The sequence below is a fragment of the Nomascus leucogenys genome, chromosome 13, assembly GCF_006542625.1.
Source record: "Nomascus leucogenys isolate Asia chromosome 13, Asia_NLE_v1, whole genome shotgun sequence".
NCBI lineage: Eukaryota > Metazoa > Chordata > Mammalia > Primates > Hylobatidae > Nomascus > Nomascus leucogenys.
In genome coordinates this window covers 4311225-4328753 of record NC_044393.1, presented here as the reverse complement: position 1 = coordinate 4328753, position 17529 = coordinate 4311225, and the positions used below count along the sequence as shown (strand labels likewise).

The window sequence follows — 17529 nt, the reverse complement described above, 5'->3', positions numbered from 1 at the left end:
AGATCTGTCGTGTGAGAGGCACTCGGAACCAGGAAGTGCCTGTGGGGTCACCTCTTTGGCTGGTGCCCCCTTGCCCCTCAGGGCCCCCACAAATGATACATCCACACTTGAACATATAGACATCCTTTTCCAGGGTGTGTCGTGCTCGATACCTTTAATTCCTGTCTGCATTCCAGGGCCTGCTCAGCCTCTTCCTGGTTCCCCAGCCCAGCCTGGTCCTTCCAGCCTCCCTGTCATCCCCACCTCTTGTGTGTGCACAAGCAGGGACCAGGTGGGGAGACCGGCAGATGCTGCTCTCTGTCCCTGGAGTTTCTTTTCTTAGTGTCGCTCCCACACCCACGCGACGCTTTAATTAACTGCCACACTCAGGCTTTCTCAGTGGGGAGAGTCAGAAATAGACTGTGGCTTCCCCAGCTCCAGGCGGCACCAGGACGTCACTGGCAGCCCCATTTCTGAATCAGGAGTCTCGAGCAGCTGCATAGGGTGGGGAAGGTTGGGGAATCCCACAGGGGTTCTGCACCCCTACCTACCCCGCCCCACCCCTCCGCAAGGCCTTCTGCAGCTTCCAAAGCCCAGCTATGCTCCGGCCACGTGTCTCTAGTGGCTCCTCGGAGAGCAACTTGATCCTGAAGCTCAAAGCCCAGGAAGCCGTGGCGGCATCCCCGCCCCAGCCAGGTCCAAGCAGGCTATGTAGTGAGGGAGAGTAACGGGCGCCCATTCCTTTGCTCCTTGACGCAGGCTGCTCCCCTTGCCTGCGCCGGCTCTGGGCGTCTGCTCTTGCAGAGCTTCATGACTCGTTCAACCTGACTGCCCTCTTCCTGGCCATGGTTCTGCCTAGAAAATATCCTGGGCCACTTGGCCTGAGTGGCCACTGTGTGTCAGGCAGGGGTCAGCACACTGTGGGGCAGGGGTGGTGGCCTGTGATGCATGCCTCTGCCTGGACCCGACTCTCTGTGCTGGGAGAATGCTTCCTGGGCCTCATCCCAGCTGTGTCCCTGCTGGCTGGTTCCTGCCAGCTGGTGTTGCTGGTGTTCCTCCCTGCCTCAGCCCTCCCAGGATCTGGCACTGGCTGTGGGTTCTGATTCCAGCCGTAGTAGCTGCTGGTCACATTCCTCTCTCTGAGCCTCAAGGGTCTCGCCTGCAATGTTGGCAAAGTAATTGTCTGTCCTTGGCATCAGGCTCGTCGCCATTTTTCCTTTTGGAAGCCCCGACTCTGCATGAAGAGTTAGCATAGCTTCAGGTAGCAGGTGGACAAAGGGGTGTCTTTTATATATACTTAGGGTAACAAGTATTAATTTGGAGTGTGGGGTGTTTTTTATCTATGGCCAACTTCTTCCCCAAGTCTTGAACAATTCAGGGGCCCCTCACAGGCCTGCAGCACACTTTGTCCTTGGTATCTGGTGGGGCTCTGGGCAGGTCCATATCTCTTGGTAGTGGATTCATCTCCGTCTTTGTCGGAGAGAAATCTGGAAGAGTCCGGAGAGTGTTTCCAAATGCAAATCTAGTCCTGGCACGCCCATACCCCATCTCACCCAGGTCTGCTTTAAATCCTTCAATGCCACTCTGGGGTTCCAGGAGTGAATCCAGACTCCCATTCCAGGGATGCCAGGCCGTGTGGGTCCTGCCCCTGCTCAGCCTCAGTGCACACACACCTCCATGCAATGTAAACGACCTCACCTCAAGACCTTTGCACATGTCCTCTCCTCACCTAGCGATCCCCAATCATCCTCTGGATCCCAACTAAAGTGTCACCTTCTGGGAAGCCATTCATGTCCAGGTTGGAGCCTAGTCTGAACAGTGGCCTGGCCTTGTTGGGTTGGCAGCACCACCCTAAGACCCTGCTTAGCACACTCACCTGGCAGTCAGGGGTCTTCTTGCTCACCTCAATCCCCTCTGCTGGTAAGAACCACAGGGAGGGTCTTGGGGCCCACAGCGCTATCTAGGGTTCTGCATCCACCCTTCCAGCTGTGGGGTCCTGGCACTCTGTAGGTAGAGAGGCAGGCTAGTGACAAGCCAGTGGGGTCCTGGCCTGAGCACGCTTTTGCTCTGTTTACAACCCTGTGCCTCCGGGGCTGTGTCTACCCAGAGGACTGCATATTCTAGACCATTCAGGGGTGCCCTGGTGACATTCAGTGAGAAGCTTGGCAGCTAGATGAAGCCCTGCAGTGAGCGATTGGACCACCAGACTGCCTCTGCACCTTGGGACCAGTTGCACAGTTTTTGCTGGCTTGATGTCCACGTTTTCCTGAGGTGTATCAGTTGGATGAAATGCTTTTCTGGGAACACGGTCCGCGACCAGCTGGCAAGTCACAGGTTGGGTTTTCTTGAGAAATTACTATATCCTAAGCATGCATTGTCACAAACATTTTTGTGCATTATCTCATTTAATTCTCATTAAGAGGGTCTGGTACTAATTCTCATTTTAGATGAGAAAGACGAGGTTCCAAAAAAGGATGGGGGAAGCCTTGTTCGGGGGCCATGCCAGTGGACACCAGCCTCCAGGGACATTCAGGGTACTTCTCAGATTGGAGGAAATGCACAGCCTCACTCCCCAGGTGTCCCTATGGGTGTTCCTGGCTGGGCAGTTGGCTCAAGAATTGTCTTGAGCCACACATAAAATACAAGTGGCTGGGGCCAGCATCACGGACAGTGAAAGAGCTTACCAAGGCAGTTGTAGATAAAGAAAGGCAAATTTATTAGAGAAAGTATGAAGATCCATTGCAAGGGTGCAATGGGCAGCACAGCAGAGAAGAGGCTGCTGCAAAGGGGCAGGGGCTGGAGGGAAGTTTTATAGGGTTGTGCCAGAGGGGCTTATGTGCAGATAAGGTCGTGCTGCTGGGGCTTCAAGTGGAACAAGATATTTGGAAATAGGATGTCATGCCAGTGGGTTGTCTGTGATTAGCTGGCTCTCAGAACAATTCCTCTCCCCCACCTAGGACCCCCTTCCTCATTGTTGCTTACTTATTAGGACTCCATGTTTTACTTCCCAGGATCCCATTCCTACACACAGCCTCTCCCTCTTAGCCAGAGGAGCTGTGCAAAGGAAGTGTACCTTTTCATGGGTGAAAGATTCATGGTGCACTCACTCTTGCTGGGCTTCAGGGATTTTTCATTTCTATTGCTCTAAAAGTGCCTGTGTGCCTTCCCCCTCCACCCCATCTCCTTCCTGCTTCCGAGCCCTTCTGTGGGCAGTATTGGGGCCAAGGATCTGGCTTGTTCCTGCTTTTCCTGTGGTGGTCTGCCCCACCATTATTCAGACACAGAGGCTGTTGGGTACTCTTACCATTCCGTTTACAGAGACTCAGATACATTGAGAAGCGAGCTAACGCTGAGTGCCCAGCTCTAAGGGGAGACCCTAGACAACTCCAATTTCCTGATGATTTCTCTTCCTTTACCTAATTCCTTCTCCAAGACCCTTGCAGACACTGCTGTACCAAGTGGATTCTGTGTAACTCTCTCAGAAGTTTCCTCTTCCATAAAGCCTGCCTTGATTACCCCCCATCCTCACTCCCTCAGTGTTTAAGCCCAGTGTGTGAACAGTTAAGAGACGCTGTGGAGAGAGCTGTGGTCTTCCCACACTGGTTTCTTCTCTTCATTTGGGTCTCGGCAAAATGTATCTCTGCCAGATTCTGAATGTATCTGCCCCTGCCCAACCACTCACCCACCATATCCCCCATTTCCTCCACGGCATTGACCACTCTCTGAGATGATTTTGTTCATTTGTCTGCCTTTACCTCTAGACCAGGGCTGTCCCAATCTTTCAGCTTCCCTGGGTCACATTGGAAGAAAAATTGTCTCAAGCCACACATAAAATACACTAATGATGTTGATGAGCTAAAAATAATTGCAAAAAAACCCTCATAATTTGTTTTCAGAAAGTTTATGAATTTGTGTTGGGCCTCCTTCAAAGCTGTCCTGAGCTGCATGCAGCCTGCAGGCCACGGGTTAGACAAGCTTGTTCTAGACTATGAGCTTCCCAAGGGCAGGAAAGGCTTCCCATATTTCAGCACTGTGTTCTGGGGGCTTGGAACAGTGCCTGGCATATAGCAAATATTTGATAGTCATTTCCTGAGTGCTTGAACGAATGGCCTTTGGGGTGTTTTGACCAGAGTGCAGGAGCAACACTTAGTGAGCTAGGCTTTGCACACATTGTTTGGGACTGGGGAGGATTCCAGCCAGGAATTGTCAGGGGGGAGGTTCAAGTCTCACTGAACATCGAGATACGATGTGGAAGCAACCACCCACAGAGCCAGAAGACAAAGCCCCCAGGGAAGCAGAACCACAAAGGGTTGTGTTCTAGTGGGGAGGGAGGAGCGGCTGAGCCCCGCAACGCCCTAGGCTTTCTGCTGGGACAAGGATTATAAATAGGAGATAAATAATTTTTAAATGGAGGCAACATCCTCACTGGGGCAAAATATTATGGCCCTAAATTCTGGGCATTCAAATCCTGGGCCCTGTTGTCTCCCTGCTGTGGTTAGAGGATCTGGAAGTGGGAAGGTTTCTGGCTCTGGCCCAAGGACAATATTATTGTAGTCACAAAAATAATCAGAGCTTGGCATTAATTTTGGACAAAGATGCCTCCTTCTCCTGACAAGCCCTTTATGTTTTTTGGTGGTGACTGTTGTTGGCCGCATCCTCCAACTTCCTCAATGAGAGACCACTTGAAAAAGAAATAATAATTTGTCTTCACATCGCACACTCCGTCTGGGCTGATGGTGGGAGGGGAACGCGTGTGGGTGGGCTCAGCTCTGTTAGCTGCGCTGGCTGGAAGAGATTCCCAGTTTTTATTCAGCGCTCGAGCTGAGCTGCATGCGTGCTGACAAGAGGCGGGAGGCCCCTTAGATGTCTGTAGACACTCCCCCTGTGCTGGGCTGGGCTGGGCTGGGCACAGGCGGCTCTACTCAGCAGTTCAGCAGGCAGAAAGCCGGAAGGAGAGATCAGTGCTCCCACAGCTGGTGTCTCCTATGCTGACAAGGGAGGCAGTGCTGGGAAGTGTGGATCTCCCAGCATCTCTGGATCCAGAAGCCTGAAAACAGGTGGTGCTACCCACCCCTCCCTAAGCCAATGGGCAGGAAAAAGAATTTCCTGAACAGATCTCCTCGCTGCTTAAATACACTGCTCCGGTGAACAGTCCAGACCAGGCAAGGTTTGGGCGACAGATCAGAGAAATGAAGACCTGCACATGCGGAGTTGGAGCAAGGACTACCCTAGTATTAGCTCTGTGACGGGAGAGCTTTCACTATCACCTGGAAGTCTGACTTGATTTTGCCAGCAAGAGGCAACAACCAAAGGTTCACTTTCTCTCCTCCCAATTTTGGGAGGCGATCTATAGGGGTGTGCCAGCCACCTCTCATTCTTGCAGACCCCAGGTGGAATTTGCAGACAGCCACTATGGTGCAAAATGTAATTTTAGTGTTTTTCCGCAGACGGCTGAGCCAAAGACCTGCCGTGGAAGAGCTGGAGAGAAGAAATATCTTGAAACGTGAGTAGCTGGTGATTCCTCTAGAGGTTTTCCTTCACGTGTGGTGAGGCTGTTGCACAAATCCTGAGTTCCCATAACCCAGCCCTTCTCTGCAAGCAGAATGCTCCATGCTCCCAGTAAACCTGAGCTGCTGAGGAATTCTGAAAGCAAGCCCCAAAGGAAAGCTGATATACCTAGAAACATTTTTTTTTTTTTAATTTAAAAAAACTCCTCTCCTCTTAGCATAAAGATGTTTTTATTTTCAGGGTTAGTCCCATATGTCTAAGCGCGTTAGGTTTCAAGCAGGTCTTCCTGGCAGTTTGGGTCGGGGTTCTTCATGGCTACAGAAATCACAAAGCATGAACCGCATGAACACACTAGAGAAGGACACGCCCCTTGCCTGTTACACTTGGGAGGAATAAAGCAGTCAGCTCAGGGAAACAGTGAAGCCATAGGAAGCTTTCCTGTGGCTCAGGACTTTGAGGTTCCAGGACCCTGTGTCGCTCCCAGCCTTGCGCCCCCTTGCATTTCCTGTTAGGTGGACAATTATAGCATATGCTGAGCGTAGGTATTCATGAGTAACCTCCATGCTCTAGGGCACTATATTCCATTAAATATTCCATAAAGTCAGTGACTTAGGGGTGGCCAAACCTCTTGAAAAAGTGTTTCTCCAATAGTTCTTTATCTAGTCTTTTTCAGTTTTTAAGACATTTTCTACAGAAAAGTGTCTTCTAATGGCTTGGATTTTGAAAGGACTTTTTTTCTCTTTATGTGATGAATACTGCAGACTTTCTCTGAGTTTGTTTTCTTATTTGTGAACATCTTTTTATGAAGTTATAATGGTACCAAGCAGACTTTCTGTCAGAAAATACCCCTTGTTGGTCTGGGTACTGAACTTGAATTGATTCCTCCCTCCTTTCTTTGCCTCAATGACTTCATTAACTGCCTAAAACAATCCCCTCCTTTATATTGTTGAAAATAACCCTCAGATAAAGACTTCTTCATTTTACTTTTTAAACTTAAGATATAGTAACTACCGTTCTATGTTAACTATACCATCTCCGAGGATTTAAAGAAAAGCTTTTCATTGATAACATGCTTAATTAAGTAGGCAGACAGAAAAGTCAAGCTGTTTCAGTTGCCAAATATTTGAATTTTTAAAAATTAAGTCACTTATTTATAAAGCTTGTAAGTTGCAGATGCTACTAAAAGTAGCAGTCCAGACTTGAACCAGGCAAGTTCAAGACACAGGAAGCACCACATTCCAAGTAGCCTGCTGTCAGCAACAGGAAGAGAGTACTACAGCCCAGACTTTTAACCCAGGAACCATGTCTTCTTTCAGTAGCAGCCTCTTCCTTGCTATTGTGGGCAACCAGGTGTTGCCATCAGCAAGTGCTTCTAATTGTGTTATTCTTTGGAAATAAATATCAGAGCCTTAGAAATAGAACTATCTTTGGTGAATAGGGAGCCAGCAAGTGCATAACTGAACTGACTGCCCTTACCTTCAGTGCACAAAAGGGAAAATGGGTTTCCTCTGCAGTGGCCATGGCAATCCCGCCATAAACACTGTGCCTTCATCAGTGAATGTAGGTTTGTCCTTAGCTCGGAAGCCCTCTCTAGTGTCCTGAGTGAGAGGACCTGAGAATTTTACTGCTAGGTTTGTGGTGGGTGTTTGGTTTTTCTTTTGTTCTGTGGAGATGAGACTAGGGTAACTACACATAGCCTAGTATGAAACATCATACTCATAGGCTCCTGATACACAGGACTTCAAGCACTCATACTATATTGTATTTTCTTCTTGTAATCAATTCTTAGAATGTCACTTTTGTATTTGCTTCAAGGGGGAACTCATGACTAATTGCAACCATATCTGAGGAGCACTCAAAACTCTGCCCATGTAACACTATAACATGGATAGAAAAGCAGAAGAGCAGGGGCCCCTTTATATGGTGATGGTAATTCTTTATTAGGCCCAATCTGTGCCAGGGACTGTATTCAGTACTTAGTATATATTCCCTCATTTAATCATTGCAACATATTTGTGAGGAAGGACTTCTTGGAGGAGGTATCCAACAGAGTGCCTGGCATAAAGAACGCACTGACAGGAACTTTCAAAGATCAATTCTCCACAGACCCTGCTGGTGACCTTCATAGTAATTATGGCATTTTTCAGCATTTAAAAAAAAAAGAGCTGACTTTGTTTCAATCTTTTCACATGGAAGCTGCACTTGGGAGTTGCCCATGGCCTATTTTAAAGAAATCTGAAAAATTTTATGTCATGTAAATCCCTCATGGCTGGCCTTATCTGGACATTTTCACAATGTTTCTCTAATTGTATCAGCTTTCTGATGATACCTTAAAAGTATGGTTTCTTCTGGTTTCTCACTTGTATAAAGAATTAAGCACAAACAGGATTTCATTACCTTTTCTAAAACACCCTAATCCAAGATGACTCACTTAAAAAAAATTTACTGGAAAGCACAATATATTAAACTCTTATATAACCAATCCCACAAATGTATAAATACTTGAAATGCATCTTTTAAATAAAGGCAGATAATGTGAAATTGTGTTAACTGCAAGTGGCAGGATTTCCCTTACCAAAACCTAGCAGTGTTTCTAGGAGTGCTGATTGTTGAAATCTCTTTCCTAGGAATGGAGCTATGTTCAGGTCAGGGACCTAAGGCTTTATTTAGCAATGGAGAACACCAGAAATAGGACAGCCATTATCTTGTATCCCAGGGGGAAGCTTACATTTTATACGATATCTCAGCACTTTGATCTATTTTTAGCTTCCAAGTGTAGGTGCGAGCACAGCTTGAATGTTAATAGTCACAACTTACCAAGCAAAGCTAATTTTGCTGAGGGACTTGGGCTTCTTTAAAAGGCACTGTCATGTAACAGTGTTCACACTTCAGCAATGGAGAGTCAGCGAGGTTCATAGATGTGTCAAGATTTGAAATATAGTCTGAACATATAAATTCCAGGCAAGCATACGCTGCCCAGGAGCTGAAGGTGTTCCATGTTTTATGTTGGTTAAAAAGTCTGTACACTTGTTAAGGAAAAAAAAAAATTAGTGGCAGTGCTATTTATATTGAAATTTACATATACATTTATTTACTTAGTCTACTAGAGCTTTTTTTATGTGGCATCTAAGTGCTACATGTAAATATAATGATATTTGGGGAGAAAGAAAATCAGTAAGAAAGACAGACACAGAGATGTCTACTTCCTTAAACAAACAGCAGCCGTATCTGTGGTTGTTTCTAATGCACAGAAGGGCTGAAGAGACCAGGTTGGGATGACAGCAAAGCTTTGCTTAGTACAAGTATTTCTATGTAATGAGACCCTGATCTCCTGAGCAGTGACTGACAAAGTGGGAAAAAAAAAACACCAAGAGTGATGTGGAAAAAGGTCTCCTTAATATCTTACCTTCAGCTCCCAGAAATATGGGTATCTTGGGTACACTTCCCTGCTAAAGAGGAGAACGTTTCAACCTGTTTCTCTTTGTTATTTTTTTTTCCTATTTTAATCTTTCACAGAAAGGAATGATCAGACAGAGCAAGAAGAAAGAAGAGAAATCAAGCAAAGATTGACAAGAAAGGTACTATAAGCATTTTACTGCCTGAATAATAAAAGGTGGTCTAGAGGACAGCTGCTTCAGTAGCAGGTGGGATGGGTAATGCTAGGTATCACTCTGTGATCATGAATAATGTTTTCCTGGACAACATGGCATCAGTTAAATCAGGATATTTGCTCAGCAACAATGAATTAACTCCCTCTGACGTTCCCTATGGACGAAGTTCTTCCCTAGCACAGTAGCACTTGGAGAGGTGCACAATGCACATGATATTTTTTACTTATGTTCAGGTGGAAGCCGGAAGTTGATTGGCATTTTCTTAATTTACAGTGTCTAGGAAAAGCATACCTGGGTATCAGTGTTTTAGTCACATTTTACACTCATCGCTTTTGTTCACCTCCAATATGTCTAGAAGTTCCTCAGTTGCAGAAAGCTTTATTAGACTCAAAGGTTTGTTATCTGTGACTCAAACAGTTAACATTTACTATGGCCAATACAGGTAGCAACTCTGTAAACCTTAATCTACTTTTAAAGCCCTGACCATTTCTAAATTCAGGTGTTCTGGATTCCCCTTCTTCGTTGTGCTGCTCCATAATAATTCTCTTGAAATTAACAGAATATCCTTCCTAAGCTGAACATATAATAACTTTATCAGTACTTTAAAAAAGCTTATCTAATTGTATCTGAAGCCAGGGATGCCATAAAATCTAAGTTAATTCACTAACCATTCCTTGAGCCGGTGCTGTGTACTACTGGGGGTGTGACTCCTTCTGATAAAATATGTTGGAGGAAGGGGGATTGTGACTTAAGAGTACAGTATATAATTTAAGCCCTTCACATTAGAGATTGCTTGTATTTGGGTTATATTTCACAGTTTCAGTTTTATTTATTTTTTAGAAAAGTGCTGTTTGTTCAGAGTACTTCAAAAAAGCTAGTTTGGCATGTGATACTTAACTATGATGATCTTTAATTTTAGCTTAATCAGAGACCCACTGTTGATGAATTAAGAGACAGAAAAATTCTGATACGATTCAGTGATTACGTGGAAGTAGCAAAAGCGCAGGACTATGACAGGAGGGCAGACAAACCCTGGACGAGACTGTCAGCAGCAGATAAGGTACGTAACTGCCTGTGCTGGTGGGGGTGGTGTTGGATGTTATAATAAGGGCAAAATATGTCATGCCAGGGAGTTTATTCATAGACAATGGGAGCCCTCAACTATTTAAGGGTATACTGCAGTAAATACTGGTTTCTCAAAGATAATTCAGGGTCAGATTGAGAAGTGGTTCTCAGCTAGGTAACAGTTTTGCCCCGAGGGACATATGGCAATGTCTAGAGACATTTTTGATTGTCACAACTCGGGATGCTACTGGCATCTACTGGTAGAGGCCAGGGATGCTGCTAAGCATCTCACAATGCACCTAACAGCCCCCACAACAAAGGATTATCTAGTCCCAAATGTCAAGACTGTGGAAATTGAGAAACCTTGGTATAAGGGATAAATCAAAGGTGGGCAAGGCTGCCATAAGAGATCAACTGACAAGTTTAAACAAAAAGAGCTACAGTGGGGACAAAGAGGCATTCAAGAAAGCCTCTACACAGGAAGGGGAACATCACACTCCGGGGACTGTTGTGGGGTGGGAGGAGGCATAGCATCAGGAGATATACCTAATGCTAAATGACGAGTTAATGGGTGCAGCACACCAACATGGCACATGTATACATATGTAACAAACCTGCACACTGTGCACATGTACCCTAAAACTTAAAGTATAATAATGATAAAATTTAAAAGAAAACAAAAACAACAACAAAAAAAGCCTCTACAGTATAGAAGAGGTTCTAGATTCTCTCCCTGGACTTGCGCAGTTTGAGGTATCTCTGAGAACCTCCTAAGGAGCCTGAACTGAACAGTTAGGCAGGAAGAACACAAGGAGGTAGTAGGTCACAGAGTCTCTGCATGACATTTGCTGAGCACAGAGAGGGTAAGTTCTTGTCTGTGATCAAACACTTGACTGGCAGGATTTAAGCCCAAGAGTGTCCATAGAGTTTTGTCACCTTCTTGCTTCTATTAACTTTCAGAAGACTTGACTTTTAAAGCCTTTAGGAAGAGAAAAATTATACTTTCAGGCAAGGAATTTGCTAATTGTTCGTCATTCTTCATATGCCGAGTATGAGGTGTATGTACGCAGATATTGCATGAACTTGGAGAAATGCGAAAACGTTGGACTAACTTCCCTGGTTCTTTGTGATTGATGTGCTCAGAGGATCACAATGATATGAGGAGAAGTATCTTTGGTAGTCTGCAGATGTGTTTGAGTATGAGAATAATATACCCCTAAAATTCTTAAAGACTTTCCTTGTCCCAGAGGCTATGTTTGATGATTTCTGTCTCAGCGGGTCCCTCGAGTGTTTATCTGAGAAAGAAGTACATGATGCAAGTGGGCCTGGGGAAGCCAAAATATTAATGTATGCTGAAGTTAGAAAGGCTTATTTCTAGATCTCTGATTATAAAATTCCAAGTTCACCAAAAGCTGAAGTTTACTCATTATCTTGGTGTTCCTGTTTCATTAGTGCCCTAAGCATGTGCTTGGTCTGTTTAGGTATGGAGTGAATGGGGTTGGGGGAAGGGTTGTCTTCCCACTACAGTTCAGCAAATTAATGAACGGAAGACTTACATAATACTAGTCCTAGCCAGAGCAATCGAGCAACAGAAAGAAAGGGCATCCAAACTGGAAAAGAGGAAGTCAAGTTACCCTCTTTCCAGACAATATAATCTTATACCTAGAGAAACCTAAAGACTCCACCAAAAAACTTAGATCTGATAAATTCACTAAAGTTGTAGGACACAAAATCATACAAAAATTAGTAGCATTTCTATAAACTAATAATGGACTAGCTGAGAAAGAAATCAAGAAGGCAATCTTATTTAAACAATCTTATTTAAAATAGGTACCAAAAATACCTGAAAATGAATTTAACCAAGGTGAAGGACCTCTACAAGGAAAACTACAAAACAATGATGAAAGAAATTGAAGAGGCCACACACAAATGGAAAGATATCTCATGCTCATGGATAGAAAGGACTAATACTGCTAAAATGACTATACTGCCCAAAGCAATCTACAGACTCAATGTGATCCTTATCAAAATACCAATTTCATTTTTCACAAAAATAGTAAAAGCCATCTAAAATTCATGTGAAACCCGAAAAGAACCTGAATAGCCAAAGTAATCCTTAGCAAAAAGAACAAAGCTGGAGGCATCACACTAACCTCAAAATATATTATAAGGTTATACTACCAGCATAATATTGGTATAAAAGACACACAGGCCGGGCGCGGTGGCTCACGCTTGTAATCCCAGCACTTTGGGAGGCCGAGGCGGGTGGATCACGAGGTCAGGAGATCGAGACCACGGTGAAACCCCGTCTCTACTAAAAATACAAAAAAATTAGCCGGGCGTGGTGGCGGGCGCCTGTAGTCCCAGCTACTCGGAGAGGCTGAGGCAGGAGAATGGCGTGAACCCGGGAGGCGGAGCTTGCAGTGAGCCGAGATCGCGCCACTGCACTCCAGCCTGGGTGAAAGAGCAAGACTCCGTCTCAAAAAAAAAAAAAAAAAAAGAAAGCAGACAAAGGACATGAATAGACATTTCTCAAAAGATGGCATACAAATCGCCAACAGGTATATGAAAAAATGCTCAACATTATTAATCAACAGGGAAATGCAAATCAAAACCACAATGAGATATCATCTTATTCCAGTTAGAATCGTTATTAAAAAAATAAAAACATGCTGGAAAGGATTAGGAGAAAAGTGAACTTTTATATACTGTTGATGGGAATGTAAATTAATGCAGCCATTATGGAAAACAAACAGTATGGAGACTCCTCAAAATATTTTTTAAAAACTATATGATTCAGAAATGCCACTTCTAGGTATATAGCCAAAGGAAATCAAATCAGTACACTGAAGAGATATCTGCACTCCCCTGTTCACTGCAGCATTATTAACAATATCCAAGACACAAAATCATCTAAGTGTCCATCAACAGATGAATGGATAAAGAAAATGTAGTGCATGTATATATGTATATGTGAATACAGTGTGTATACACACACATACAAAATGGAATATTCCACCTTAAGAAAATCTAGTCATTTTTGACAACATGTATGGAACTGGATGTTATTATGTTAAATGAAATAAGCCAGGCACAGAAAAACAAATATCGCATGTTCTCACTCATGTGGGATCAAAAAAGTTGATATCATGGAGGTAGACACTAGAATGATAGATTCCAAAGGCTGGGAAGGGTGGCAGGGTTTGGGGAGAGAAAGACAGGTTGGTTAACAGGTAGTAACATACAATTAGATAGATAGAAGGAATAAGTTTTAATGTTCTATAGCAGAGTAGGGTGACTACAGTTAACAACTATGTTGTGTATATTTCAAAACAGCTAGAAGAGAGAACTTAAAATGTTTCCAACACATAGAAATGATAAATAGTTGAGGTGATGGACATCCCAAATACTTGATCATCACGCAGTCTATGCATATAACAAAATATCACATGTACCCTGTATATATGTACAAATATGATTGATGTATCAATAAAATTTTTTACAAAGACTTCCAGAATATTAGCTACATACTAGCTTGGTAGGACTATAATAATGAGTATGGCAGTTTTAATGATGAACCAAAAAATTGTGTGTATTACATAATAGAGTCAACAAGTATTAGGAATGGTTAACTTATAAACATGATGCTAATTTCCTGATCTTTTAATATCCTGGAAAACAATGTCTTGTTTTTAAATTTCAGGCAGCAATTCGTAAAGAATTAAATGAGTACAAAAGTAATGAAATGGAGGTACATGCATCAAGCAAGCACTTGACAAGGTCAGATTTCTTTCTATGAATTTCATGGTACTTACTTATTTTTGAAACACACACCGCCCCCTGCCACAAACCATGTATCCAGCTATACAAATTCAGCATTTTTCCAGAGAACTGTATTGAACAAACAGAATGTACCTCAAGTAAGAATGCTGCCTGCTTCCATTAATTCCTTTAGGACTTGGTGAAAGGTGATATGTATGGTAACAATATTGGTTTATTTAAGTAGTTAATGCATATTTAACAAAAATAAGCCTCAAGGCAATGAAAGTAATTTTTCTGTGTATTTAATTCCCCTCTAATATTCAGAATTCCTCCAATTTATAGAACTCACCTATTTATACTTATAGATTGCTGTGAAATTAGTCACTCCCCACCTTCACATTTACTTTTTCCTATCTTAAATTATTAGTCACATCTTTAACACAGCCAGTGTTCTCCTAAAGCTGAGTATTTGTTTCCTCAGCAAATATTTGAGTAAGTGCCAAGAATGCAATAGTGAGTATGATAAAGGAGGCTCCCATCTTCATGGAGTTTATGTTCCATTGGGAATATATTGGCTGATTCTTCCATAATCAAGACTTTTCCCATTAAGATGAATACATTCTCTGTCTATGCTACCATATGCAAGGGATGACACTGGGCTTCTTGGTGATGACGAAGTTGGGAAAAGATTTAACTCTCTTTACTTATTGAACTGCATATTTTTTCAGTATTTCCACCCACTTCTTTTCCATGGCCATGACCAGTAGTAATTATGTGAAGTTCTCAAACATCTCTGATTCTAAAGCAGATGACTATGATGCAACAAGCCTTCAACTATATCAGTTGCTTTGTCTTCTCTTTTATCTGAAGATGCTCAAGGCCCACATACAAAGAGAAAGGAAATCCTGCATGTAGATACTGCCTTAAACTAAAATAATAGTTTTAGTTTTCTGTTTGTTAGAAAGTGGCCACTGCAATTGTTACCTGAAAAATTTACTCTGTAAGAAACATTAATGTGGCTATAGAACAGAAACTAAGTACAATGGAATTCCACCTTAACCAATGGTTTTAGGGTGAATATATCAAGGGGAAGGGAAAGTTGGATGAATAGGAAAAATTATGCAAATAGTTTGTTTTTTAAGGTTCCCTCCCATGACTAACATACTTTTGGGGAGGAATAGGTCATATGAACGTTTAGGAAAAACAGTTCAGTAGATCATGCACAATTACATTTAATGTTCATTTTGTCTTAAATAGAATGACTACATATTCTATATATTGTAATCTCAATTTTGTACATTTTCCGATTATACATTATTAAATGTTTAGTAAAGAGGTTTATTGTCCTAAGTTGATAGCATTCTAAAATAATGACTCTAATACTTGAACATAAGGAAATAATTTTAAGATCTTTATGCCACATTTTAACAATTCATATCAATTTAAGAGAACAGTATTTTTAGTTACGAGATTTTAAATGTTTTAAAATTACTATGAACATATTACTCGACAAAAAGTCATAACTCTACTATAATTTTCAATAATTAAAAAATTCATTATTTCTATTGATTTAGCAAAGCCCTGGCCTTTCTATGTACTTCAAGGGCTTAACTCACAGTTTTAAAACTAAGTTCTAGGTAGTCTTAAGAATTCAGCATATAATATAACAGGGGCCTGAGAGTGGGGAGCCCTCTGAGACTCTACCCTATTTTAACCAGAGTAGCTCTATCCTTATGTTTGACATATGGGACTTTTGAGAAGCTTTTTAATAGCAGCAAATTTATTTGTATAAGGTTTTTGGCTATTTTAACTGCTAGAAATGTATAACCTTAAATTCTTTGTCTTTTTTATAATCTCTAGATTCCACAGGCCATAGAGATTTTCTTCTGAGAAGAATTTGTGTTTAATTTTTTTGATACCAACACTGAACATTCATCAGGGAACTTTCCTGAAGTTCAGCTCAAGACTACCTGCTGTGTTTGTGAGAAGGGCAGGATCACACACACAGGTGCAATCTTGACCACACTTACCTGCAAGAGGAGTAACCAGAGGACACACTTCCTTCCTTCTTTAGTGTCTGAGGAGTGTGAACTGTTGGGGTCAGTTAAGACCCAACATAACTCTATCAGAAGAAAACTGTTGTTTGCCTTTCAACCTTGTTTTACAGTTCTGCAGTGTAATGGAGGACGGGCAACGTGCATGTGCAGGCTCACCACTCCTAGGCCTCTGACATGAGGGACATGTGACAGTGTCATTCAGTATTATGTTCAAAAGACATTTTTATCCTGATCATAATTAATTTGAAAACTCTTTAAGTTCATGTTATACAAAATGATTTACTGTATTATACTTTTCCTTTTTTATATAATGTCTAACAAAAAATACAGCTGCAACATTTTGATTCCTGTTAATTTTGTTCTTTAATTAAATGACTACTTATTGCAGGAAATTAACCCAGGCTTTACATTTTCTTGTGATTGGGATGAGTGGTACTTTAGAACAGGGATCTGTGAAACAAGTCAATTTTTACTTTTGAACCATCAGAATCCAAACACGTTTGGATGAGAATTCCAAACAACATGAATGAGAATTCCAACTTTTTATGTGTTTGGTAAATTTTGTTTATATTTAAATGTGGCTTGTGCCTTAGAAAATCAAATTGAGTGCGTTTAACCAAGAAATAAGCAATAATTTGTTGAAAAATTCTATCAAAATGAAAAGTATGCCTCTTTAGAGTATTTTTAAGCTCACCTCTGCAAACACTGTTAAAGAAAGGAAATTTACCCCAGCACAAAGGTGAAAATCTTGGCACAAAGGGGGAAACTAACAATAAATGTTCCCTGAAAAATATTTTTAATTGGCTTTCAAATAAGTGTCCTTACAGAGATAAGCCTTCCCTCCTCCTTCCCTCCTGGTATACTGGTGAGGCAGGAAGCACAGTAACTTGGAGCATGACTTTCAGAGCTTGCAGAACTTGTGCACAAATCCAAGCTCTGTGCTATTCAACAAGTTACTTGTTTTCTCTATAGTATGGTCATATCTCTCTCACACGACATTGCTGTAGCATCTAAATAAAGTAACTAAAGTGCTGGCACAGTGCTGAGGACATTCTGGGAATCCAATAAATGTTAGCTACTGATACGGTTGCCAGGTAGCACCTGGAGCAACTGAGTGTCCTCTATGACTTCTTGCCACATAATGCTACCTCATTGCTTTCCACTATTTTTCCTTTTCTACTTAAGACTGCTACTGGGTCAGACACCCACAGAAACTGCCAAGTCTTTATGTTAGCACTTTGTTCAAAGTGACTTATGATCAGTCCTAGAGACTAGCAAAACACACTATTCATTGAATTATAGTTTTTTTAATAAGAAATTGTTACGGTAGAAAAATTCCAGCTCTACCTCTTAGCTGCTCTGTAAACTTCCGTGAATCAGTTGACTTCTCTGAGCCTCAATTTCTTTGTTTGTGAAATGTGTCTCAATCCTTTCTAATTAGAAGTCAGTTAAAGGATTTGATATATATATATTTATATACACATTATATATTTTCTGTTATTCATAACCCGTTATTTGTAGCCAAAACTTTACCTCTTAAGCAACAT

General features: G+C 42.1%; 1 protein-coding gene across 5 annotated transcripts in view; it reads left to right on the top strand.

The window, feature by feature from the left end:
- The window catches only part of PHACTR3 (phosphatase and actin regulator 3), a 272059-nt gene extending 255681 nt beyond the window's left edge, over positions 1–16378 (top strand). For all 5 annotated transcript variants that reach the window (XM_004090051.2, XM_030825450.1, XM_003277518.2 and 2 more), the window contains exons 9-13: positions 5427–5482; positions 9004–9065; positions 10018–10158; positions 13867–13943; positions 15786–16378. In XM_004090051.2, the coding sequence (XP_004090099.1) occupies positions 5427–5482; positions 9004–9065; positions 10018–10158; positions 13867–13943; positions 15786–15801 (352 nt within the window). In that variant the 3' untranslated portion in view covers positions 15802–16378. The remainder of the gene's footprint in view (positions 1–5426; positions 5483–9003; positions 9066–10017; positions 10159–13866; positions 13944–15785) is intronic.
- The last annotated feature ends 1151 nt before the right edge of the window (positions 16379–17529 follow it).